This window comes from Sander lucioperca, chromosome 6 (assembly GCF_008315115.2).
Source record: "Sander lucioperca isolate FBNREF2018 chromosome 6, SLUC_FBN_1.2, whole genome shotgun sequence".
In the NCBI taxonomy this organism is placed as follows: Eukaryota; Metazoa; Chordata; class Actinopteri; order Perciformes; family Percidae; genus Sander; species Sander lucioperca.
Window position 1 is genome coordinate 11,902,775 of NC_050178.1, and position 27,935 is coordinate 11,930,709.

Genomic DNA, 27,935 nt, shown 5'->3' on the forward strand with positions numbered 1-27,935 from the left:
TTTGTTTGGGTATACCAGCTCATGTGGGAATGGTGGAGCTTGCAGACAAATATACAAGAGCACAAAATATTTCAATATACAGAAAAGTAGGAAAATCAGAAGCTAAATCCATACTAAAGACAGACGTTATTGTGGCAGGAACAAAGGAATAGAGGATACGAAGGGGTATAGATGCAGAAAGGCAACCATCATTGCAAGATTAAGGGCACACTGGACTAAACAAAACTCTGCATCTTCAGGCAAGCATATACTGGTTTATGTGATAATTGTAACCTGATCAGCAGAGCATGTTGTGAATAAATATGATAGAGGAAAATTGAGGACATGGGAGAGACTTTCAGTCTAAAAGAAATATCAAATAAATAGTCAGGCCATAAAATAATTAAATATTTATTTGAGTTTCTGAGAGCTACCAAGCTAGATAAAAGAATTCATTTTTTTCTCCATATAATGACTGAATGATAAGATGATTCAATGAATGAAGCCAGAGATCATTCATAACCTGAGGGGGGCGGTAATGCGCTACAACAGTTTGTGACCGCCGTTAAAAAAATCAAAGAAGAAGTCACACTGCAACTTCACCTGGAAAAGTCAAGTACATCTCGCTGCAGTCTGCGGGAAGGCCCACATCCAAGTCAGTCATTTTTTTTTTTTGCTTACGTCATTCCCCATATGCTCTAACGGACCAAGACTGTTCTCTTAATACATCCATGACCAAGACAGCCTGGTAGAATTTTTTTACTATGAAGAAAATTATTTGGATAAATGACATGTTTTTTATTTTGAATCTTTTAATTTTATTTGAAAATTTTATATCTATAAATGTAAATGATCTGAAAGAAAACCGAATAGGCTAGTCACCAATTTAAAAATGACATGAAATTGTATTTTAAAACCTTAAAAAAGGACTGACAAATAAGAAAGCCATCCGGACTCTGAACATTTACAATGCCTTACAACCTCTTTAATGTAAATTTAATGCGCCCCTTTTTCGTGTATGTATGTATGCATTTAATGTTTTCAATGTGTTTATGGATCTGTACTTGAATAATAAAGTTTTTTGAAGACAAAAAAAAAAAAAAAAAAAAGACAGCCTGGTAGCGAAACTGATATAGCCTCTTGATTCACATTAGATAGAAACTGATGATGTAGGCTAAACAAACGATATTTCATGCAACAGTGAAGTTTTCATGTAGTTACTACTGATTTCTGATTTTGAAATGATATCCAAATTTGAAAAATGGGTCATTTTAAACCTTGTTAATATTGATGACAATGTGTTCTAACGGAAAACGAGCCATATTTCATTTAATTTAGCCCTCAAAAGTAGAATGGTGTGTTGTTTCGTTATGGACTTTCATATTAACAGCAAGAATTCAGTCACAACCAAATGTACAAAGGGGCGATTTTGCTTTAACAATTAACAGGTGAACCAGAAGCATACGGTGAAACTCGAAAAATTTGAATATTGTGCAAAAGTTCATTTATTTCAGTAATTCAACTTAAAAGGTAAAACTAATTATATAGACTTATTACATGCAAAGCGAGATATTTCAAGCCTGTATTTGTTATCATTTTGATGATTATGGCTTACAGTTTATGAAAACCCTCAGAAAATTTGAATATTGTGAAAAGGTTCAATATTTTAGGCTCAAAGTGTCCCACTCTAATCAGCTAATTGATCCAAACACCTGCAAAGGGTTCCTGAGTCTTTAAATGGTCTCTCAGTCTGGTTCAGTAGAACTCACAATCATGCAAGATGCTCCTCGGATATTACCTGCACAGTAACACACCTGATCTAAGTATTTCAAAAGGTCGAACACACATACAGATGCCTAGATACAGTAAAATCGCTACGTGATTACCGTTATATCCGAGGGTTAAAGTTGCATTTTAACAGCAGTGCAAGTTGCTGCTGTGGTTTAGCTGAAGCTAACGCAGCCTGAGCTTTCACGTTACAATATAAAAGGTGTTGACCGTTGACTTAGCTAGCACGCAAAAAGTTCATTTACATGTCTACGAGCATGTTAGCAAACTACACCAAAAGACAAATACTGAGGAATATTGATAGAAAGCAGGGGAAACTAGTAGGCTACTTCCATACTTTTTAGCATTGGCTAATTAGCAACCTGCCTTCCATCAGATGTAGCTTCCGAGTTAGCTAGCAGCTAGCCCCAGAAGCTCATGAAAACAAGGCTTTCACCGGAGCAGTCTTACGTTATTTCCGAACCACTCTTTTCGTTTCAAAGCTGGAAATCAAAAGAACGAAAAAGTACACGGGCCCAATTACAGTTCACTGTTGTTGCATGAAATGTCGTTTGTGTTTAGCTTACATCAGTTTCTGTCATCTAATGTGAAACAAGAGGATATGAGGTTTGCTACCGTCTTGGTCCGTTCGAGCCATAGACTGTATGGGGAGACGACGTAGGTAAAAAAAAAAAAAAATAATAAAAAAAAAAAAAAGACTGACTTGGATGTGGGCGGGGCTTGATGTCAAGCCCCGCTTCCCGCAGACTGCAGCGAGATGCTCCTCGGAAAAGTATCCTGCCGATGAAAGGGCCTGCTGACACGGGGAGAGAGATAGACTCCCAACCAAACCCGAAAACAGGTAACGTTAAGTAATGAAACCATCACCATTAATATGTTATTCAGTTAAGTTTAGATGACAGGAAGTGAATTATGTCACATATGCCCCGTAATACCTTGAAATACTTCTTAAATGGCGGCATTTTGCGCGCATTTTGTGTTAGCCAATGTTGGAAGCACTAGCAATCGTTTTCACCAGCTGAAAGCCACGCATTTGCACGAATGTGAACAATCTACCATATTTTCCCTCTGGTGCTCCGAAATGCTCCTAACATAACAACAGATAGTGCGCTAACGTCAGTTGTTTGAGTGTAAACTGCAGAGATAGAGCCTACACATACAGCAATAGCTAGCTAGCTAGCTAACAAATCAAGTGAGAAGAAGGGCCATTTTCCCATAGAAATCTATAAAAAAAACAGACTTCTTTTTGGAGTTGCCCCCTGCTGGAAATGAGGTAGAATGCAGGTTTAAGGCACTTCCGCATAGGCTTCATTTTTCAGGCCCAGAAATTGCCGCTTGGTTCATTGTTAGGTGGCGCCTTCTAGTGGCTAACAAATGTACTGATTTTAACCCAAACCAATATCTTTTTCTAAATCTAACCAAGTAGTTTTTGTGCCTAAACCTAACCAAACTGTGATCGTTTCACAACGTCAACGACATTTTTAAAATCTTGACCGTTACGTTTAGGTATGAGGATGGAAAACAGGTCATATTTCCTGCCACCACTGGGGGCACTAATTCGTGAAACGCTCAAATTGCCTATGTGGTCTAGAGGATGAATACCCAAACCGAGCCCGTCGGGACCCGTCGGGACCCGTCGGGACCCGTCGGGACCCGGTGGTATCCGACGGGCTGGGCCGGGTTCGGATGGATATTTAGAAATGATGTTCGGGTTCGGGTCGTGCTTGGATATAAATATCTTAATGCCTGTCGGGCTCGGGCCGGTCTTGGTTACTGCTCTGTTGGACGCGGGCTGGGCTCAGACAGAAAAATGCGGCCCGATTCGCACTCAAACCATATGACCACATCATATGGTTTGTAGGACTTGTTGGAAATAAATACCCATTAAGTCAATGGCAATAAGAATCTGATATATTGGCAAAAAGATATATTAACAGACAGAAAACAATACAATCTAATACCACATCTTGAAATTAAGCATGAGTTTGTGAAGTTTAAAGCATACAGTTTTTGGGGAGACTGTCAGAAAAGATTGATTCAATTTGAAAATGTAGTCCGTGGTGTTTATTCACCACATTGTTGGTGCTCTAAATAGTCTAAGCCTTGTTTGCACTACTCAAAGTCACTCCATTTAAAGACTCCCTCTAATTAACTCATTTAGATCCTGAAAAGAACTTGCTGTGACAATTTGACCCACCTTTCACTTGTCTGTACAGCATATTTGGATTTGAACAGTCACAATGCATGCCTACTTGGAAAAGCTGTTAAATGTGCCAGCAGGTAAACCAGCAGGACAGACAGTAGTCACCCATTTCAGCAGAGAATACCCACAAAGCATTTTGGCAGCTCCCTTACTCCAGCATGAGCAGAGCTTTAGAGTAATCATTATGAAAACAGACAGGGACCTGATGTCTATAGAGAGTTCAACATACAGCAGTGGGGCTTACTATGAGTAATTTGGGGTTATCCTGGGTTCAACAGCTATGCTGGGACACATTCAGGGCACCCGTGATATTCAGTTTAGTGAAACGACAGCCCCACTATGTTGATTTCTAGCCATGCTAGCGGCAAAGCTCTAGGCAGTATTGGTCTGTTGGTACACAAATTTGGTCCAGACTGAAATATCTCAACAGCTTTTGGATGGATTGCCATGAAATTTGGTTCACACATTTATGTTCCACAGAGGATGAATGGTACATTATTTTGGTGATCCTCTGATTTATCTCCTAGCGCCACCAGCAGGTCAAAGTTTACTCGTCCACTGAAATATCTTAACATCTACTGGATGGATTGGTGTATAATTTTGTACATACATGTCTGGTCCCCAGACGATGAATCCTAGTCACTAGCGTCACTATGAGGTTCACGTGTTTTTGAGTGAAATGTATCGACAACTATCCGGTGAAATGCCATGCCATTTACTACAGACATTAATTTTTCTCTTCAGGACGAATTGCAATTACTTTAGTGATCACAGAACTCATCTTCTAGCGCCATCGTCATGGAGAAATTTCAATTTGTCGATTAGTTTGTTTTTTTGGTCAAATACCTGCAAACATTCCTCATCTGCCTCAGCTGTACATTATGTGTTTTGTTTTGCTAATTTGTTATTTATGGCTACTATCCCAACTATGTGTACAAGCAAGACCATCTCTGTGTCCATCTCCATCTCTACATCAGAGGGGGTACAGAGAAAAGCGTGGAGGAATTGAACACCGACTGCGACTTCTCTGCTGGGCATCTCTCTAGTCAGTGCAGCGTCGGACATTGAGCTGGATAGCCTCCGTGCCTCTGTGCCTGTGTCGGTTTCCAGCAGGATGTTGGAAGCTGTGGTGTCCTTTCACCGAGACTTGGCTGGATCCTGGAGTGTCGGTGTCATTCAACGAGGTGACTTTTTTTTTTTTGTGTGCCGATCTGACAGCCAAATTCTGCTGTCAGAATGATGAATCATGCAAGTTTAAGAAGATGATGGGATAACATTTCACTAGAAATGTACCTCGTAAGATATCATGTTACAAATAAAATCAATTGATAGATGTGTACTGCTAATTATCAAATGCAAACACGCTAAACACAGTGACCGTGGTATACCTTCTAAACATCATCATCGTGGTTGTTTTCAAGTGATTCTGCTGTAATGTATTTGTGCTTGTGTGTGTGTGTGTGTGTGTGTCTGTGTTTGTGTGTGATTGTGTGTGTGTGTGTGTGTGTGTGTGTGTGTGCGTGTCTGTGCATGCGTGTGTGTGTGTGTGTGTGTGTGTAATGTATATGTAGATGATTTTGTAAACAGAATTTGAAACGTATTGATAATAAAGATAGACATGACTAAATGGTGGTCTACGAACAGTGAAATTGTCTGTGGAAAAAAGGCATTGTACACAATGATCTCAATACTGCACTTATGAGATAACATTGAACAAAGAAGTTCACTAACAAAAACAATCTCCCAAAACAAGATTGTGTGCAGAAAGGAAAATATTTCACAGACCCTGTGATGCTAAGTGCTCGGCTGCACCAAACCAATTTTGCATCAAAAAAAGGCAGATGAAAAGAATTCAAAGCGACAGTGATATAATTTTCCCTGAAATCTCTTGCAGCAAAATTTTCTCTACAAATGCAGCATTCTTGATTTGACAATTATAACATATTTTTTCTGCTCAAAATGTTGTACACAAATATAAAGTTTATAAATACTGTATACTTTAATCACTTTCTAAGCCTGACCTTCAGCTAATAATAAATAATCCTTTGTAAAGTTCTAGTAGTAGCGGATGTCCATTTTAATTTTAATTACCTGCAAAACTTGTTTTGCATATTTTATGTTGCTGTTTATTTTAAATGCATAACAACACTTTCCAGTGTGTTTGCAAACATATTCTCTGAACAGAGTGCTTAAATATGTGTGTCTGTGTGTGCTCTTTAGTTTTTTGTATGAATGCATTTTTCTAGTGAAAATAAAGTTTTTCATGATGAAAGCTGGTTTCAAAGTTTTCCATGATGAAAGCTGGTTTCAAATTACTCTTGTCATAAGGTGTCACGCTTGCTGCATTGTACAAGAAAATATATTGATGAAAGATACATACAGATGTGTGAAAATAAGATCTCTTGTAGTTGTCACTTTGGGCATTGATGCAGTATTTTGGCTATATTGGTTTGTACAGAGTGCGTTTTCACAATATATTTACATCATTAGAGAAAACAACTTATGATAAAACTGGTTATAGTGCTTTCTATAATTATGGTAGTACAACCAAAAAACATACATGCTATGTAAATTACCACAATAATGAGCTACCCCTACTTTAAATCATGTTTAGTTTCCTTTATACATAACTTACTTCCATCTTTACAACAGAGAACACCCTTACTGCCACAGCTTTGATTTATGTTAAATTCTAGCTTTTTTATGAAAATATTAAGTGTAAATAAAAATGAGGAGTATAAAAATTCTTTGTTTTTTTTCAAATGTAAGGGAAACATACTCCCCACATTCACAGAACATCAACAGAAATGCTTCAGGAATAACATGCGAGGTTAGAGCCAGGTCAACAGTCATTTACACATTAACACATGGGAGCTGTCCAACACTGCTACAGTGCATCTCCACTGGGTCGACTACAGAAGCACTGAAATGGCTTACAGTGCTACGAGGGCATACATTTTTATACATGCATATATTTTCACTGTAATAGTGTCACTTGCCTAGCCTTCAGGGCTAAATAATTTGGCTTCAGTGCCTTGCTCAGGCACACGCTGACAGTAACTACAAAGTCAATTCAGCCTCCTACAGCCAGCCTCTCCCAGCTCAAGTGAGTCTTCAAACTGGGAAACTTTCTGTTACGAGCTGGATTCTCCAGGCTACCGTTGTAGTTTATTAATTGATTTTTTTAATGCACACTGGCACATTGAGTGCCTGCAGCTGGAAATGTCTCACCCGCTCTTTACAGACACTCATTTCATATGGTATAAACAACATGAGTAAAGTCAGATAATGATGAGACTTTAATTTGCTGGTGACCTCAGGGATCGCTACTGGAAGATTTTGATGTTTTCCTAAAGACATTGCATATCAACCGCTCAGCCAGGCCAGTCTATTTCCATGTGCTTATTTGTGTTTAGAATGCATAATGTAGTAAATATCCCAATATTATGACTGAAGGCAAACTGTGGATGAGCATTGTATTTAAAGATAATTTGGATTAGCTAAATGTGAAAAATAGCTGCTGCTTTGAAAAAGGGGATTTAAATGTGTGCAGTGTCTACTTAAATATTAGTAAAACTGTCTATCTACCTTAAAAAGACAACCTTACTGTCTAAAGGTAGTATTGATGTTATTGCAATATGCCATACATATTAATACTTTTGCAAATTGGTTTGTATGATTCCTGGAGATGGAGATTCATGGACATGACTCCAACTTTACAATAAGAAACAAATAAGTAGAAGTACCCTTTTTTTTAAAGAGAAAAAAACGGCATCCTTATTTGCATGCAGAAAAATATTCTACCTCCACAATCAAACACATGGAGATCTGACTATTTGATGCTTGCTTTATCTTCCAAGCCTTGTCAAGAATTCTGTGGAGAATTCACAGCGGAGTGCACACATTGTTCATTTCCCAGCTCTACAATAAAAGAACACTTGGCAGAGGAGTACAGGCCAAACAGGAAATGAATAACAGATGACTCCATGACATCTTTGTCCTATGACAAATTACTCTAAAGAAAGGAGGTTCGTATTTCTTAAAAGATACATGAAGCAAAAAATAAATGTCTTTTTAATCATGTTATCTGTTGTTTTTAATTAAAGCCATTGTTTTGTATGACTTGTCAAATGAACGCAGTGACAGTGTTACAGCAGTTACATCCATACTGTATGTGAAAATATAACTTTCAGACTGCTTAGCAGACCTTTACATCATAATGCTGCAGGTACTGCAGATTTACTGAAGACTGATGCAGACTCACTTCAGTGTTGGACAAGAAGAGACAAGAGGATCATTCCAAGATCTTTGCAGCACCATTCATGTCAGTGTACTTCAGAGCTTTGTGCCCATATATGGTAATCCTTGATTTGGTACTCTGGCCTGTAGAGCAGACCTTGTCAAGCAGGAGTCAGGATTTCAATTTTAAATCTGTGGGTCAGCGCAGTGGGAGCTGTGTTAAAGTGGGATAATCCCATGGACATGGCACCGTACCTCGAGGCCAGCACCGCCATCTAATCTGTGTAGAGACTGAAGACCAGAGAACCATACACAAGAAGAAGAACCAGGATAACCTTGCACAGTCACAAATTCATCAGCATGCACTTTCAATGCATCATGAGAGGTGATAATCCTCCCATCATTCTATTGTTTCAAAATTCCTACAATATTTAGTTAAATAATGGTTTATGTCATTGCTTTTGGTTGATAGCTTGTGGATCGAATTACACTCAGTCCAAATACATTTTTTAATCATCTCTCCTCCTCCATATTAATCATAAAATAAATGTCTAAATTACAAAATAAATTATGCCTCTTTTTGTTCATCTTTCCCCCGGAGTTTGACAGTTTTATTTAAAAGTAGGAAAAATGGATTGTTCGTTTGCTATACACCTCCATGATATTTAACTGAACAGAAACCCTTTTTCTTCAACACATTCTGTGAAAACAATTCAACTGCCATAAAAAACAGTGTGTCTTTTTCTTAGCTGTCTGATGTAGTAGATGCATAGGCGTAACATACAGCCCCCCCCCCCCCCCCCCCAAAAAAAAGAAAAAAAATAATATTATGATTTCCTTTACATAAATAAAGACATTTGCACTATAAATTGATGCAGAAAAGGCACAAATTGTTGCAGAAAAAGTGTTTTGACGCTCAAAATTTCAATTTTGCTCCAAAGTTGAGATCTCAACCCCCCCTCAATGTCAAACCCAAAGTTACGCCCTTGAGTAGATGACATGTTCTGTAGTCTTAGTAGGACATTTCTTTTACCGATGGGAATTTTCCTGACTACATGAAGAAAGGCAGCACCTGTTGCCACTCATTGCCTTATGGCTGTATCCCATGTGACTGATGCTGTTGTCAGACATGAACAGGTGGATATACCTTTTAAAATTCATGAAAACTCTATTGAGCCGCAGGAGAGTGAAAGAAAGTGAATTAAACTGAGCCTTTTTCTAGCCTTTAGACTTTACCCATTCTGAATCATTTGTATATCTTGGCAGCCTCGCCACATTATTGATGCCATTCATTATATGATTGAGGGGGAGGGGGGTTGGTGTTTTTGTGAGGTGAGTGGAGGTAGCCAGACCATTGCTGAGAGCAAGTTACACTGTGATGATTGATAGGAGGCAAGCTGCATAAATACTGGAGCGTTGCTTCCCTAAATGCAAGTGAGTGTTCTCTCTCTTGTTGCCGGCTTGGGGCAAAGCCATTAATAAACCCTGCAAATGATGATAGCTGTTGTATTGATTCTACTTTGCACCCTCTATTCCACAGGCCCTTCTTGCTCCAATACTTTGCCTCAGTAAACACAGCCAACGAAACTGTTGACCCCGGTTGTCTCCATCATTGATCACACCGTTGATGTTGAGACACCACATTCTCTTTGTTTGCGTGGAAGCTTTATCCATCCACAAAGCTTGCTGATGGTACAAAATGGATCAATACAAGAGGAAAAATGAAAGCATGAGATTAAAAATTATAGATTTATCCCTGTGGAATATCCCACCCCACTTTTTTGCAACTGCTTGACCTGCATACTACTGTACAAGACACCAGGACACTTACCGTATGCTGCGTTTCAAAACAAGGTCCTGTAGGGAAATTGTGTTCTCTGCATAATGTTTTCTAACAATGAGTAAAGATTTAATTTTTAGTAATTCTTCATACTGACAAAAGAACAAATGAAAAATGAAATTCCAGTGTGAAGGCAGCTCGCTCACTACTGGCTGATCAAACAACTGTTTCTCTGCAGTCTGCAAACATTTCCATTCTTTCCTGCCTACAAATCCGATCCGGCTTTGTCTCACCCATGGCCCTCTCCCTCCTTCTCCCTCTCTGTGTTTCAACCATAGGTTTCAACTGTGCTTTGTCATTTGTAATGGAAATGACACGCCCTGAGTCAAAGCGAAGTTATGAACAAAAATGTTATCCTGTGATTCCTGCGAGGCTAAATCACTCCTGCTCCATTCGTCATTCAGAATCAAATTAGAAACACTCTCGCAGAGCACCCATAACTAAAAAAACTCCAATGTAACATCTTCAATACCACTTGAAATCCTGAATGCTAGCCAGTGTCTTTCCCTGAAGTTTTTCTGAGAGTACCTCTTTAGTGAGTTGAAATCTGCTGGAGAAAATGGAGGGTGGGATTCAACTTTTAAGTGGCAACAAACAAATAAAATGATATTTATCTTTCTCCCCTCCTCTGAAATGGCTAGTCTTTTACTTTAACAAAGAAAATACTTTTATGGCATTGCCTCAGCCTCCTACCGTTTGTCTTAGAGATTGATGGGCAGCGTCACATTTTTATGAAGCCGGAAAGTTTTTTTTCTTCTTCTTTTAAATTTAGGTTCCTTTAGGTCAAACAGGGAAATAAGGAATAAAATAAGGAAGGCCAAATGGAAAATATAAATGTGTTTGAATGCTTAGTTGGTCAGAAGTGCAAACCACACAGACTTGGTTAAAAAACACATTAATCAGCATATTGTGGAACATAAATCCCATTGGTGTGTGCTTATCCTCAAATGAGATATTTTTAACCAAGTGCATTGAGGAAAAATCCCCACAATATATGAATGCATGGCAGAACACTTCTTTTCTGCAGCTGTGGTCAGAAAAGCTCATGCTTTTGGTCAGGTATAACTATAATTCCGCTGACATTCCCTTCAATCAATTCTGGATGTTTAGCCTAGCCTAGACATTTTCCTCATTTCTTCTGGGCTAATGGGACAATTGGAATCCTATTTGTGTCTCACTGTGCATCCTATTACCATATGGAAATCTTGTTTAAAATACAGCATTTTTTTTTTTTGCTAAATCAAATTCACTTTCCACTATCAAGGTTATTTCAGCATGCTGTGTATGGAGATTGCTTGTGCTTGTTAGTCAGTCACTTCAGGTTACTGTCTCTAAACTTTAAATACAGATACAGGGACAGATTATTTACACTTCAATGGTAAATTACTAAGGTGTTGAGTTTGGCTCCTTTTGAATCATACAGTACAACATATCTAAAAGGTGTCCAGGTATATAATCGATGTGTATGACTTATGGTTACAATTGGGTGTTGAATGCTGTTTCAAGCCAGTTTCAATTAATGGCTTCTCTTTTTAAAGGTAATTCCCAACTCAAAAGAATAAAGCTCTGTTCATCTATTTTGTGGTAGTGTTGTGTGAATCCCCTGAGCTATTCGTACACACTTGTCAATTCAGAAAGAATGTCAGCATCTATAAATACTCTTGTGAGCTAACTAGCTAGCTAGCACAACAGTGAACAATGTAACAAGCTAACCTGCTAAAAAGAGAGCTAACTTGCTCACACGTGAGGGATATTTGTTTTTATTAATTTGTTTTATTTTACAAAAAAATAAAAAGAGTTTGCATTGTGCAGTGTAAAATGGCTAGGTGAATTTGGTAACTAGAAAACTAGTATGCTCACTTATTAGTAGGTTAGCTCATTAGCTCGCCTACTAGCAAGTCAGCTCGCTTGCTAACTTGTGGGGAAGTGGGGACAATTACATATCCTTTTTAAACTAACAATGGCTGACTTTGTTTGCTTGTTCTTACAAAATAAAGAAATTAAGGAGAATAATTCAGAAAACAATATGTATTTTGTAAAAGAGTTTTTTTAGAATGCTTGACTAATTGATTGTGGAATATTTAAAGGCCCTACATCGGCACAAAAGTGTTTTCAGATATATGTTGTCAGGTTTACTGTGTATTGGGTGGAGCAATGTTTGGAGTTTGCTGAGGTGAATATATACTTATATTATATAAAGAAAACCGTTTCAACAAATAATTATTAAACTGTGCGTTGCCCTGACAGGTGCACAGACAGAAGAGTGTGTCCGGCCCACACAGTCCTGAGAAAACGTCTAATCAAGATACAAGCATCACTTGAACTTCCTGGGAAACTGCTTATTCAAAAAACAATACATCTTTGCTGATGAAAGAACAAACAAAAATACACACACATCTTTCAACAATCAAGATTAGACACCTCCTGTTTTAAGAGGAAATTGCATAAATTGGGATGACAGTAGACGTTTGTGGGTTTAGGCTAAAGCTGCTGTCTTTGGAAGAGGGTGTTTATCAGGATGAAGATTCAGATTAGATGAGAAGCTGACTAAACAATATTATCATCTACCCGCTCATTAGCAGGAACCATCTTGAAAGAAACAAGAGTTCTGAAGGAAAATGTACTGACAGATGCATTTGTGTTACTTTTGGATTTTGTCATACAACACTCCATGCTGTGCAGTGCTTTACACACACAACAGTTTACAACAGAGCTGTGAAGCAAGTTTGCTCTGATGCAGATACTGTACATGACAGAAACTCTCCTGCATTACCAAAAATAATGATTTGGTCTATATAAAGTTCACGAAAGCCTTATTCAGCCGTTTTCATTGTACTAATGTTGACAATGAGATAATGACAAATGTTGATGTTGAGATCTCAAGAAAGAGACACAAGTGTCAAAAACAGAACATTAATTAATTAATTCCTGCTACTTTATATTCCGGTCCACCAAAACTGTGCTCAGCTGAACTCCTTTTTGATCATTTTACATTTGTGTGATTATACTCTTCTTGTCTTTGCCTATGCTAAATCTTACCACTTTTTCCTGCTGGAATGACCTATTTTCCCTAAATGAATCAATAATTCTAACTCAATAGCCTAATCTAAAGACAAATGTTGCTCTACACTGCCACTGGCTACATGAGCCTTGTAACCCAGATGCCAAATGTGCAAATCAGTAAAAACTACAGATGTCGCTTTGGAAAAGACTACCGCAGAATGTCACAAATGAAATAAAATAAATGAGGTATTTCCAGTAGTAGTTGTTGACATTGTAGTCAGATAAAAATCACAAAGCATATTATCCCCGGACGGGGGTCCAGATGTTATAAGTAGTATAATGTATGTAGTGAAAAAATTACAAAAACTAAAAAAACATGTCTATGGATAAACATATAAAGGATGCAGTTTCTTACTCACAGCAATTGCTGATTCTTCAGATGACACATACTGTAGAGTTATGTGAGTCTTATACTGCATGTATTCTTCAGAGGTGGTCATTCAAAGTTATACAGCTCTTTCTTTAGAGGCAAATAGAACCCCCTCCCTTTGGGGAAACTATCTATGATCAGAGTTTAGAGGTAGCCAACTAAACACACAAATTACATGCGACTAAACATTTTTTTATTTTAACAGTACAAACAGTAAAGACCAGGAACAATAACACCACAGTTATATATATATATATATATATATATATATATATATATATATATATATATATATAAATAAATATATAGGGCTGGGTATCGTTTTTTTGATACCGATACCAATACCGTGACTTCGATACCGGTTCCTGAACGATACTTTTTTCGATACCAATTTTATAAAACAAAAACAAATTACAACATTACAACATTTTGGCATTTTATTTATTTTCGGCTCCTACTACGTGAGCCCCGTCTTGTGCGTTTTTCTTGTGTGTTTCTACGACGTGTAACGTTAGAATGCCAACACATTATTAGATCTTGGTAGAAGCATGCTGCATGCTTATTGGCTCAATGACACCGATGAGATTTAGACCCTAGGTATTGAAATTGGGTATTGAATGACGAGGCATTTTTAGATACTCAATACTTTAAAGGTGCCCTGCCACACGTATTTCATTACTTTGTGGTAATGTCTGAAGTTCTACCATGGACTCTGTAACATTTTTTGTGGAAAAAATGCCTTGGTTACCTTGTTTCAAGCCATTTCAGCGTGGTATAGAAAGCCTGCAGGAAGACTCAGCTCAATTTGTGCCAGTTCTCATTAATATTCAACAAGCTAAGCTGCTTGACTCTGATTGGCTAACAGCTAGCCAATGAGAGCCTGGCTATCAGCATCCTTAACCCAGCGCAACTGGGTGAGCTCATGAATAGTAATGAGCTCAGGCAACATGATGTCAGACTGACCAGCTTTTGTAATTGGCCTGATTTCTCTGCTTATTTCTTTTCAGTGGCTAGAGCTGACAGAGGAGGTAGCAGTTCATTTTCACATTCACGACATAACACAAACACACATGGACCTAACGTATTTCAAAAAATGCAAGTAAAAACGGTTTTGTGTGGCAGGACACCTTTAATGGAAATTCGGTCGGTGCCTAAAAAATACTAAATTCGGTACCCATCTATATGTATATGAATTTATATATGGAATGAACCTTGAATATATTGACTGAAAGTCTGAATAATTTGAATAAAAGTCAGAATATATGGAATGAAAGTCTGAATATACTGAATGAAAGTCTGAACATATGGAATGAAAGTCTGAATATATGGAATGAAAATCTGAATATATTAAAGGAAAGTCTGAATATATGGAATAAAAGTCTGAATATATAGAATGAAAGTCTGAATATATGGAATGAAAGTCTGAATATATGTATATATCACAGTGTTGTTGTACTGGACTGTATTATATTGAGAGGTGGGGTGGGCAAAGTTGAATTAACACCTGTCAGACAGTGTCAACAAAAAATGAACATTATAATCTTCCAAATTATATAGATGTAAATATGTGTATAGTTTATGCTATTGTGTATGAGCTTGTTTAAGGTATTTGGGTGAACGAATTTAGGGGATGCCAGGAAGGGAAGAAGAAAAGAAAGACTACTACAACTTAAGAGAAAGAAACAACATCAGGACCAAATGTTGTCCAACATCAATACATTTAGTTTGGAGGAGTGTAAGAGATATTTTTTTCACAGTAGCTTGACAGTTATGTAATATCCAAATGGCAATATAGGCTTCATTTATATAAACATATATATACTTGATATTTCCTATGACATACATGTATGAAGAACTTTAATTTGGCTAAGTTAATCTTTGCCTTGTTAATGTGAACTTTCATTCTTGATACATGTAAAATCAGTCAGGAGATTCTGTTTCCTTTTTAACACACACAGCCATTACTGACATATCAAACATAGCTAACTCTTGTATTTATTTTAAAGTATTTATTAAGTTAAGTTTGCTTAAAATATAATTTGTAATATCAATAGTCACTGCGGTAAATCCTTTCAATAACCACATTATTGTATTGTAGTTGAAGATATCAGGGTCTAAAACAGGTTCATATCAAACCTTTATAATACTGAATACAAAATGTAAGCCCAATGATGATTAAAGGACGCCGTTTACTATGTGCTTAGTGGAAGCTGAAAAACTCCTATCCATCTGACAAAAGTGATATTGATATGTTCTAATAAAAAGAAGCTGTATGGATAGTTATAGAATTGTAATTCAGATTAGTTGCACGAGCTGTCCAATTTACATTATTTTTTGAGATTTTTTTAGATTTGAGTATCTTTTAAAATCCAATCCTTTATCCTTGCAACCTTGTTAACACTTTTAAATTAGACCATTTTTAAAATTGTCTAAAGCATGGAGCTATTACACACCTAAATTACATTTGTTACAGCCGTTCCTATTCCACAAACATGTTTAATTTGTTGCTTTTAATCATTCTTGTACCGTAAATTGATTATCTCCTGTTGCTGAGTGCAATGTAATACCCAACAAATTTCATTTAAGCTCCACTTTTAGGCATGTGACAACAAAGCAGCCTATCGATTGGAGGCAAATGTGGTATTGATCTCTTTAAGTCAGTATCCTCTTTGTATATCTTTTTTTTTTAATTATTTATTATTCATATACTGTATTAGCTTAGCACCCACCAACCTTATCTGTACAAATTCACATTGCTTTTGTGGCCAATTGTGACGCATTCCCCGGGTACTTTAGGATAAATTAAGCTGCAGCATCACCCGTAACCTCCCCCACACCATAATCCATTGCTTTGGTTTCCTGCTCTCTTGATTGGATCAGTAACACATAGTTTATCTAATTTTCTTGATTTTAATATTTACTAATGTACATTTACATTAAAAAATGCTTCCATATGGGAAACTTCCATCATGTGTGTTTATCTTTAAGTTTAAGTACAGCATGATGAAAGGTTACTATTACTGCAGGGTACTGTATCTAATACTACAGATCAAAGATTGAGCAGCAGTACTTGCTTAAGAAAATTGGCTTTTACAATATCTTTGCATTACGAGAGACACATTATATTATATAAAACCACTATTTCACTGACAGGCCCTAAGTGAAAGAGAGAGAGAAAAGTGAGAGAAGATGAGTTACAATCATTCAGCCATTCACCTTGCCCAATTAAGCAATGACAAGTAATTGTTCAAACAAATTGCAACAGGACATATCTGAGGCTCTCAGGGGTCATTTGCCTGATGTCAAATAATAAATAAAGACATAACTGGCTGACACGCTGCACACGGGTGTGAAAGATTAAACGGCCATATGGATAGAAGCAGGAACATCGCTGAGTGTGCTGTGATCTCTTCCCCGGGTGACGGCAGCCATTTAGAATACAGATGTTTAAATGTCTCCCTGTTGCTATGTGGGGAGACCTACTTATCTCTAATCCAATCACCACATCCAACGTTTTTACATCAATTTACCTTGTAACCTTTTAAAAGGATATGTCTGATGATATTCTATGTGTTTGTCAATATCATTACATTTCATAAAAAGACCAAAACCAACAATGAATTGATCCTACTAACAAGTATTGCCTGTGTAGCTGCCTGTGTAAACATTGATATAGCTGATTTTTTCGGTAGTATATAGCTCCATACATTGTTGTCCAAAAACTATTAAAAACACATCAATGAGCCTTTACACTAGTTGAATTGTTACCTCATCACAATAAAGATGGCCACTGTGGTTTATTTAAAGTCAAGGCCACATACACCGTCTTGCTGTTTTTAATACTCATTAGAACCCCAAATATGTATTAATCCGCTGAAAATAGTCCCCGACAAATACATTCATTTTTCCTTTTTAAGTAACATTTACTAAAAACTGCAGTGCCCAGCTGATTAAGGAAGCTACAAAGTCTTTAAAAAAATGAAGCTATACATTTGTGAGCTGTTTTTTAAGCAGGGCCTAATTGGCTTGTGGAAGGGAAGTCAGAAACTATTGAGAGATGGACTAACACATTGCTGGTTTGGGGCTTTTCCCAGGATTCGTCGAATATAAGAAACAATGCCAGCTTTGTCCTTAATAAATTATTCAAAGAAACAACTTCTGATGAACCTAAATGATATTTCTTTGTAAGAATCAGTTGATACAGTATGAATAGGCTCCACCTTCTTCTTCATATTTTAATTTCTGTTGCCAGGCTTAACCTCAACCCAGTCTAATATTGTCTGTTCCTTTCGGTATCTAGAAATAAATCAGCCAGGAGCAATGCAGAGTTGTTTGTGTTCCCTCTTTCGTCCTCTTCATTTTACATTCCCCACATGCTCTGATTCCTACCAACTCTGTGGCTAATGCTTGTAATCCTCCTCATCAAGCAGGGAAGGCAGTTACTCCATTAGCAGAGTTTCTCATGTTGATGTCAGGCAGGCCATTGGTTTGCAAGGGAATCTTGTTAGGGTTCTTATTGACATTGTATTTCATTAACTTGATTAATGACATCTATTGGGGCATGCTCCACAGTAATCAACATCTCTGCAGAGAGAGGCTGTCTGCAGTCAAATATGAGACTCTCTGGTCTTCTTCTGCCCACACTTGACCGGCCTCTCTGTGTCCTGTTTGTTTCCAAAGGCTGCACTCAAAAATAATCTTATATTCATGAATACCAATGTAGCAAGCAGTGAGAAACCATTATGTAACCCCAGATGACCATTATGAACTTTCCATTTCAGAAACTGTGTGTGTGAGTTTCAGAAAGTAGGCCCTCTTAAATTAAAGAAATAAAGCAGCTTGTGTCCATACCAGACAGGAATACATCACTTAAAGGTGCTCCTACTGAATGATTTGGTGATATAAGTGCTCACCATCCTGATGTTTGCTTTGATTTCTTCACCATTTAAATATTATTACAAGATATGCATTGCCAGGAAAGCCTTCTATTAGTGTTGCATTAAATAAAAGGTCAATAAATGTTTTTTTGTCTAATACCAGTTTTAAAATCCTACACACCACATTCAAATTTAAATGTATTAAACTGTCAATAGGATAGCTTCAAAGTTAACATTTAATAATTACAACAGACACTTGCATTTTCACACATCTGATGTTTCCTAAAGTGTTTCTATAAGGCAAAGATATTTCATTCTCCATCTCTGTGTACCCTACATCTGCTCTTATATCTTCCATTAGGAGGGCTCACATCCTGGGTCAGTGCATGAGGGATGAGAAGCTGCTCGCCCTCAAATACCCCAAGAAGGTGAACGCTTGAGGCCACTGATTCCCAGCTCTAGGCAATGTATGCCAGTGAAAAGAAATACAAAAGCAGAGATCAAAATCCCCCCACCTGGAATTCATATTTACCTTTCATCATCAGTTATATTTGCTAGCGCTCTTAAGAGAGGGAGGGGAAAGCTGAGCTGGTCCAACTCCAAGCATGGGGCTGCTGGGTTGCCAGGGATGTTGCTGCTGTGGGAGCTGACTTGGATAATTTGCCTTTTCGGCTTACTTTCTTGGTACATTTTGCTCAAAACAATGCTATCTCGCAAAGTAAGTTCACAAGTGCAGCAATGAATTAACAGTATATACGCAATATAATATATCTGTTATTAAACGGCTTGCTTCAATACTAGATTCTGATCAATCATGGCATTCCACAGTCTGTTATTTCTGTATAACAGACCGTTGCCATGGACGGAGTTCTGATCATAGACTCTGGAGGACCATTTTTAAATTAATAAGCAACATCAGCGGCAAAGTTTACTGTCCCGACCAGGACGCAGGCGTTATCAGCGGGTAACCTCTGTATAAGAAGCTGTGTAATAAGCCGCGTAATAAGCGGGATAATGTAGTGCGAGCCAGTCATTATTGCAAATTAAAACCCTGACACTAGGGGTGCACGATTCAGAAAATGTCACGATTCAATTTGATATTGATTTTTAGGCTCAAGATTAGATTCTACATCAATTTTCGATTCAAAAACAAATCTCGATTAAAAAACGATTCACAGTATGTAAATGTAGTTACTTTCCCCATGTGATTGCAGTAGACATACAATTTAAAAAAAAAAGAAAGAAAATATATATATATATATATATATATATATATATATATATATATATATATATATATATATATATGAATCAATTTTTGGAATTCTACACAAATGTGAATAGATTTTTTTGCACACCCCTACCTGACACGGTGATGCAACACTTCAACAGAAAGTTCCACATCAGCTGCAACCATCTCGGTTGTTGTGGTGGTGTGAAAATGCCTCAACGATGCACCTCTTTACTATTTACTTTACTTTAGCTTAAGTTAATGGATGTGAGGATGTGCAAACCAAAAATGTCGTCATCACATATTCTGCGTAAAGCGCGAAGGCTCCACTCCAAGTTGTCAGTCAATGTCTGAAATCTGCCCAATATGAGATAAACTGTTGTGATTGGCCCAGTCCAGGATCTGGGTGCATCTGCCATAGCAAATAAAACATTAGCTCGCAGATTCGTCTGGTTGCTAATCATGGCCAGGACACTCTTGAAAATGTTTTTTTTTTTTTTTTTTACGAACAACAAGGCTTCGCTGGATAAATAAATACAATTTTAATAATAATATAGCAATACTGTGGCAGAACAGATTGAGTGTAGACACTGATAGGGGGCTGCTGCTGCTGCCGATGTGCTTCTTTCACTGCGTAGCCAGAGAAGAAGGCATAAAAGTGACTAAACTGTGTGTAGGGCTGCAGTGGATCTTTGGATCTAATTGAGCTTTAAAGCCATTCACATCATCCTATACTGTTTCCAGGCCTCTGTTAGTGCTGTGATGGTACATATTAAGTGTGTAATCTCTGGCTGTTTGCATGTTCTGGGATCAAATCTAACATTTGACCTCACCAGTTGATTTTTGCTTGCATGTGCTCGAGCTTCACCAATTTTCTACAACACAGAACGTTCACATTGGTAATATCTTCCCACGCCCGGTGCTCGACATCCAGTAGGCTAATGATATATGAGGCCAAGTGTACTCACCATCCTCCCGAGACTTCTGAATGAAAGCATCAACGCCGCTTTCTCCGTAGTTCCCCTCTGAGGCCACTGTGGAGACGTAGTTCCAGTGCATGTATTTGACAATGTCCACCATGGCCTGAGCCTGGTAGGTGTCTGGAGGCACAACACGTGAGAAGAAGTCATAGCGGGTGTTGTCACTGAGCTCTGGAGCAGTGGAGGCGTAGCTCACCTGGGGGATCTGCGCAGGAAAAAATATTAATATTATTTTAAGCTTAAAGTAGCATCTAGTGACAATAGTTACAGGAAGAGAGTGAAGAATATAAGGGTGAGGCTTCTTTGTTTTGCACCTTTCAACAACAAGGCAATTCAATCTGCTTTACATACGACATAAAATACATTAAGACACATACAGTATAATGAAATAGAACATAAAAATAAGACAAGATAGAATAAAACAGATTAAATGGGAATACAAATTACAGTGCAGTGCAAGATATGAATAAATAGTCCCACATATAATTGAATAAAATGCAGTGGCAAACAGAAATGTTTTATGATTTATGATGAGTTATTGCACCTTAAGTTTTATTTGGGACTTTGCTCCGGATATGTGGAGCATAAATGTGAATGCTGCTTCTCCGAGTTTAGGTTTGACTCTGGGGACAGACCTGTCCTAGATCATCTAATAGGTCTGGGCGATGTATAATGTAGCAGCAGATCAGAAATGTATTTTGGCCCTAAACCATTTAGAGCTTTCTAGACCAACTGTAGTATTTTAAAAGTAAATTCCTTGACAAGCAGGAAGCCAGTGTAAAGATCTGAGAAATGGAGTGATGTTATTCACTTTGTTGGTCTTAGTGGTGACTCGAGCAGCAGCGTTCTGAATCAGCTGCAGTTGTTTGAATTTTTGCGGAGACCTGTAAAGACAGAGTTAAGAGTAGTGAAGATACATTTTTGAGGTGATGGTAGGCTAATTTTGTAACTGTCTGAGTAGTCTCGCATTGCCAGACCTTCCTCCACAGCACTGTAGAGGAGGGTCTGGCTAGTTCACACAGCATTCCGGGATGGGAGAAAAACATGCTCTGGTTTATTGCCATTTCTTTTAACCAATCACAATCGTCACGTGCGGCGCTAAGCACCGAAAGGAGCCACGGTGCCGCTGCAAAATAGCCTCAGGAAGGAACTTGCTTTGGTGGAACGTGTACATTCAAATGTTGTTTTAGTCGTGCAACAGAAAACTCAGATTGGACAGATAGTCTAGCTAGCTGTCTGGAATTACCCTGCAGAGATCTGAGGAGCAGTTAACCATAGTCCTCATAAATCCACCGGAGTGAAATTACAATACAAAGAAAGCGGAAGGGGGAAGGAGCAATCCCAGAAGTGGAACGTCGTGGATATAGACTACTGTCTGAGTGACTACATGACTGCTATATGACTACACCAAGTGATCTGGCTTGTTGGTCTATAACTTTAGCGACTAAAGCTGGGCTCAGACTTATAATTGCTCTTCTTCATCGAGTATTTCTGTTTCATTTTTGACAAAGGAAAAAACATGAGACAAATAGAAAATAAAACCAGATTTTCAGGGAGAGGTCTGATGACAAGCTTCCTTCCTTTTGAGACTCAAAACAGAGATAGTGATCCTGAACCCCCACCAAGCCTTTAAACACCCAGCCTCAGTACTCCCTGATGCTGCAGCAGGCTGGACAGTTCACAAGCTGAGACGATAAGCATGTCACACTCATAAGTAGGGGTCAATTGCTAAACATAAACATGTCTCTTTGCATCTTTGCAAAGCATGTTTTACACACTACTGTGCTGGATTAGCTGTAGCTTCTTACTTTGATAAAAAGAAAAGATCCAATGCTACAGGGTACACAGTAGTAGCTTTTATAATAGTAAAGCTTTTTAAATGCGAGAACCTGCATCATTGCAGGCTTCGGTTGCTCAAACTGCTCCAAAGACTTTACTGATGCGCGTGCTGAAGGAAGACAAACATCACATAAGAAACTTATGAAAAATAAATAGGTCAGCTAAAACACAAAGCCTGTCTTGAGAGACCATCATTCTAAATTTTTCTGGTGGTGGTTGTTGTGTTTCAACACAGGGGGCTGTTTTCCTGGGATTGCTTCGTGTCAGTTTTTGTAATAGGTAAACTGTGTTCATGTAAATGGAATTTTTCATCCCTATGGCACACTGTGATTCACCAAACAGAAGGCCGGGGTGATTCCTGGTAATGATACACAGTGTGCTGTTGATGAGGAGCTGTCGTCATGTTTTTGTGTCTCGAAACAAAATGAGGAGAAGGTACGCTCAGTGAAACATGATCCTAATGAAAAACAGCCCTGTTTTCCCTCTGGATGCATCTTTGCCACATGCAGTATTTCATTATCACAGACAGCAGACCCATAGGCTCGGACACACACACACCTATAACCCTTGATATTAAACAAGCATGTTCCAAAAAAGGTAAAAAGGTAGCACAACTCAGATTTAAAGTCGAGGAGGACTAAATACTCACATTTTGCCTTTCATAAGGCTCTGTGCCAGAAACACATAAGCGTATTTCTATTGTGAAGTGAGCCAATACAACAGCTGGAATGTGAGTATTTTGTCTTCAACTTTAAATATACTGTGAAATGCTTTTTTTGAAACATGCTCATTTGATTTTGAGTCTAGCACTCCTCTTCGAGTTCCATTGTTCAAGCGCAACCTCCTTCTCCTACCTTGATATCAAACATCTGACATAAAGGCAACCTCCTCCCATCAACATGGACACCATTGGTGTCCAACTCACTTATTTGGGTAAAAATATTCTATTCAATTTTATTTAGTGTCAAATCATAACAGATTTTATCTCAGTACACTTTACAGATACAATCTATAATTTACAGAAACCTAACAATCCCCATCCCCCAAAAAACAACAGCAGCGGTGAGGAAAAACTTCCTTCTAACATGCAGAACCCTACAGAACATGGCTCTTGGTGGGCGGCCACAAACAGTTGGGGGGGTCGGGGGCAGAGAGAGAGAGAGAGAGAGAGAGAGAGAGAGAGAGAGAGAAATATGTAAATAAAACTGAACTGGAGTTTTATCTTGACTGGCCATAGGCCACAGAATGCCTGTGAAACATGAAGTACATGTACACAAAGCAAATACAGACTAGAAAAGAAGAAAAATGTGTAAAGGTGGTAAGTTAGAATGGATGTAAACAATGATCTGGGTGATATTAATGAGTTTGCATAATGTATGCATCATTTGTGTAAGATTTATGGATTTGGGACACAGCTTGTTTCTTTTTTTTTTGTTGGGTGGATATTTGGACATAAGTGTGTTATGTGTCAGTTGTTTTTACCAAAACCAAAAGTTTTAATATGTAAACCTCATTCGATGCAGAATCTGGGATTAAAAGTGCTGCTTTCTCAGACCCATTACATTAAACAAAAAAAGCAAAGAAGACGTGTGTTTTCCCTCTTTGTTGGTACATTTGTGGTATATTCAGTCTCTTCCACCGCAGCCTTATCCACAGCTTGTCAAGTTACCCAATCTCGATTTGAAATGTATTCATGAAGACAGGTAAGAGGTCAGAGTCCCCGAGGTAATTGACCAGCACCTGAAGATGATTCCCTGAGAGAGCCTCAGCAGAGGGAAAAACATTAAATAATGATATGAAAAAAACATAATAATAGAACTAAGTGTATTCATGGACTGAAGAGCTTGCCTAACAAAACCTAACATACTACTGATTTAGGTTATTCAGGGAATAAAGAGAAGAAAACGTGAGGTTATTTAGGGAATAAAGAGAAGAAAGCTTTATGTACCTAAAAGACTCCTTCTATTTTCACTACAACTAGTTCTCAGTGAAAATTAACACACAATATGTATGTGTCCCTGTAACTGGAGTTATTGTTTTGTTATGTTACTGTAATTAAAAATGGTTCCATTAATTTAGGACTTGGTTTTTTGCCAGATGTGTTGCTTTTTTCTTCATCAAGCTACCCTTTAACTGTTCGCTCCCATATCAGGCATCACATGGACTTGCACTGCACTGCACCAAGTGTTTCATCAAAATATACCAGAAACCAGGTAGGGTTGACTGCTGAAAACGGAATAACTAAGTATGCGCAACATGTGTATTTAAGGTCTAGAGAACATCTTGTTATCTACCTTGCATCTGGAATGAACAAAAGCGCATTATTTTTAAGGAAATCTTTCAACAGAAATTGAATCATAGGTGAGAGTGAACAAGTTTGTTCCCCTGCCTGGCATGTGACTTTGTCAGCTATGACACCCAGCACGGTCTATGCTGAGGACTCAGCAGAGTGCAAAGCTGTTTAATTGTTCTGACTATTAGCAGGTACACTTTTGGGCCGAAAATAGCAGATTTCTGTAACACTGCGTCAGTTTCTGTGAAGGTGACAAGTTGATGTTTGCTGATAGAGATGTGAAAATGTTCCATCTAGACCAGAATATTGCATGATCTCACTTATCAACCATCAGTTTGCGAATGCAACGGGAAAATACTTATTTTATAAAAATAGTTATGCATGTGATGTCTATTTGACTGTATAAAAAATAGCTCTTACTGTAGCACCTGTCTCTGCTTGTTATCACATTTGAGTGTCAAAACTTCACAGTAACACAAATAACTCATATTACCATATGTGATGCACATCGGTGTCATTTAAGTGTTTACATTGAGTCTACATTGAGGAGGTGTGTCTTAAAGGGGTGATAGAATGATTATATAGGGTATTTCACATTGTTCCTTAAGGTCTCCTAATAGGGTATGTAACATTGGTTGGGCTGAAAATGGCCCGGGTGCTATTCTATGGGTCCCAATGCATCCCTGTGTTTTGGCCCTATTTGGAACGAGAGCTTTTCTTCCAAATATGGTATGCTCATGAATATTTAGATGAGCTGTGTGCTGATTGGTTGAGTGAACCACATACACATACAGTGGAGACGAGACAGCAAGTCTCATAGTTCAGACACTGCAATGTTATACATTGTTCGTCTGCTATTTCATTACTAAATTCACTTCTGAGACTTTTTTATGTGAGAAATCAACTATGTAAAGGTAAAATATGTGCCGTTTTACGAAAATGTATGGCTAATTGCAAATTTTGTCCAACTGTGTGTCGGAGTTCATGAGCTCCGTGACAGCAGCCTGGCCGCCCGGCCTGTCCTTTCACAGACCCCGGGTACATTTTCAGCATAACTATAGTGTATTTACAGTTTGAATTTTGTCACGGCATGTATATCACAGCTACCCTAAGCTCTTACAAAACTTAGCTAACACTTTTGTCCGATTTCAATTTAATGCATTTTTGTGAATTTCAGAGGTCTCGTTAGGAGGAGGCTAGCTAGCTCTCATTGATAGAGCTCCATCCAGCTCACCTCTATCAATGAGACTCACGGACAAGAGGCGTTTATTTCCCCGATCGTTTGTTTAAATAACTCAACACACATATCCATTATAAGATTAACTGGAACCTGTGGTAAGAAATTGCGGGCGTAACAAGCTCGCTGACCACGCTCTCACTCACACACACCGGCCATTTAGCAGGAAGAGGGGAGGGAGAGCAGCGAACTGCAGGCCCTGGAGCTCTGTCAGGGCCGCGGCGTTTGGTAGTCCAGTAATCCAGAAACGGTGACTTTGCGCGGGTATGGAGCGCCTAATTTGGTTCAATTTGGTTTAATAAAGTTTTGTTTAAACATTTAACATGGTGTTGTCTCCCTCTTTGTTATGACCACCTGAGCCAGGTCATGACACCATATAACAATCTATTCCTGAATCTATGTGGAGATGTATAGATACTAAGGTGATCTGGACTAGCTCCATGATTCGACACTTCGCTCTGAAATGCCTGATTAATTTAATAATAGTACTAATTTAATAATTTATACTTTTATTGATCCCCAGGGGGGAAATTACAATTTGTTTCACTCTGTTATAGAACACACATTACACACAGGCCTGAAAAACACACATGCTTAGGACCTAAACATGCACAAACGGAGAGATGTCAGAGTGAGGAGGCTGCAACTGCTGGACAGGCACCCCAAGCGGTTGGGGGGGTTGCTGCCTTGCTCAAGAGCACCTTGGCAGTGCCCAGGGATGAACTGAGACCTCTTCAGCTACTAGTCCACACTCTGTACTTCGGTCCGTACGGGCACATGAACCAGCGACCCTCCGGATCCCAACCCAGTTCCCCACGGACTGAGCTACTGCTGTTATGTTATGTTGCCCTGTTGATATCAGTACATTTAATATTAACTAGGGCTGTCAAATGATTAAATTTTCTTAATTGCGATTAATCGTTGAATTTCTATAGTTAATTGAGATTAATCGCATGTTTTATCACATGATTAAAATTCTATTATTTTGCATTTCAGAACTGTTTTTAAGTAGATATTAACAATGCAAAGCAATTCTTAGCAGTGTATCTTGATTGGGAATCAAATGAATGCAAAGAAAATGACTTTATGAACTTGATTTTAAGATTTGTATTTGTTTATTATATATTTAATCTAGTCACACATTTGAATCTAGAGTCAATATTAGGGTTGGGTATTGTTTGGTTTGGATACCGGTGCTAAAGCGGTACTTTTAAAATGGTACCGGTGCCTTAACGGTGCCTGAACCGATACTTTTTCTTTTTCAAGAAAGTTAAAAAAAAGAAGGGTACTAAACAGTTGGCGAATGGCTTGTTTATTGCTAAGGCAATATCGTCAAAATTAAATGTTTAATAATAATGTAATCACTATAACAATAACTTATTTCACTAGTAAATAGCTGTTGAATGACAAAAACAACCACCAGACGGGAAAAGGGAATTTAACAACAACTTTGAATGCACCACGAGGCGATTAACGCATTAATGCTGACAGCCCTAATAGTAACATTTTGAAATGTCCTAAATCCTCTCTGTTAATGATAATTCGGCACAGACATATTGTGTGGCATACCTTTATGTTTTTCCAGCATTATTTAAGACTTTTAAGTGACCACATTTATCACAACTGCTGTTTGCTTTGTTGAGCATCCTGTTGAGATGAGGAGCAACTTAATGATGATAATGCTGGGTCCCGAGGTGTAGATGCAGTACTTTTCTGTGCAAATGATGCTAGCATTCAAAAGAGCTGACTATATTTGCATCTGTAATTCAGACACCTGACAGATCCTTGTAACCTGCAGTGCGGTCCAAATGCAGAGCATCTGCTTCAATCAAGTTGTATATGGAAAACATGGATGGGTAAACAGTTTATCCTCACTACTTGGCAATCTCATTTCACCACAGAGGATTGCCGTTTTAAAAACGTAGTATAAGCTAAGCCAAGCTGTTTCCTTAAGACCAAACCATATGATAACAGAAATATACTGCTAACTGCAAAA

The 27,935-nt window shown here is 38.1% G+C and overlaps 1 protein-coding gene across 2 annotated transcripts in view; it reads right to left on the minus strand.

Annotated features, from left to right (window-relative positions):
• Nucleotides 1-27,935, minus strand: part of LOC116051522 (metabotropic glutamate receptor 4-like) — a 191,774-nt gene that overhangs the window by 77,746 nt on the left and 86,093 nt on the right. For both annotated transcript variants that reach the window (XM_031302018.2, XM_031302017.2), the window contains exon 3: nt 20,559-20,775. In XM_031302018.2, the coding sequence (XP_031157878.1) occupies nt 20,559-20,775 (217 nt within the window). The remainder of the gene's footprint in view (nt 1-20,558; nt 20,776-27,935) is intronic.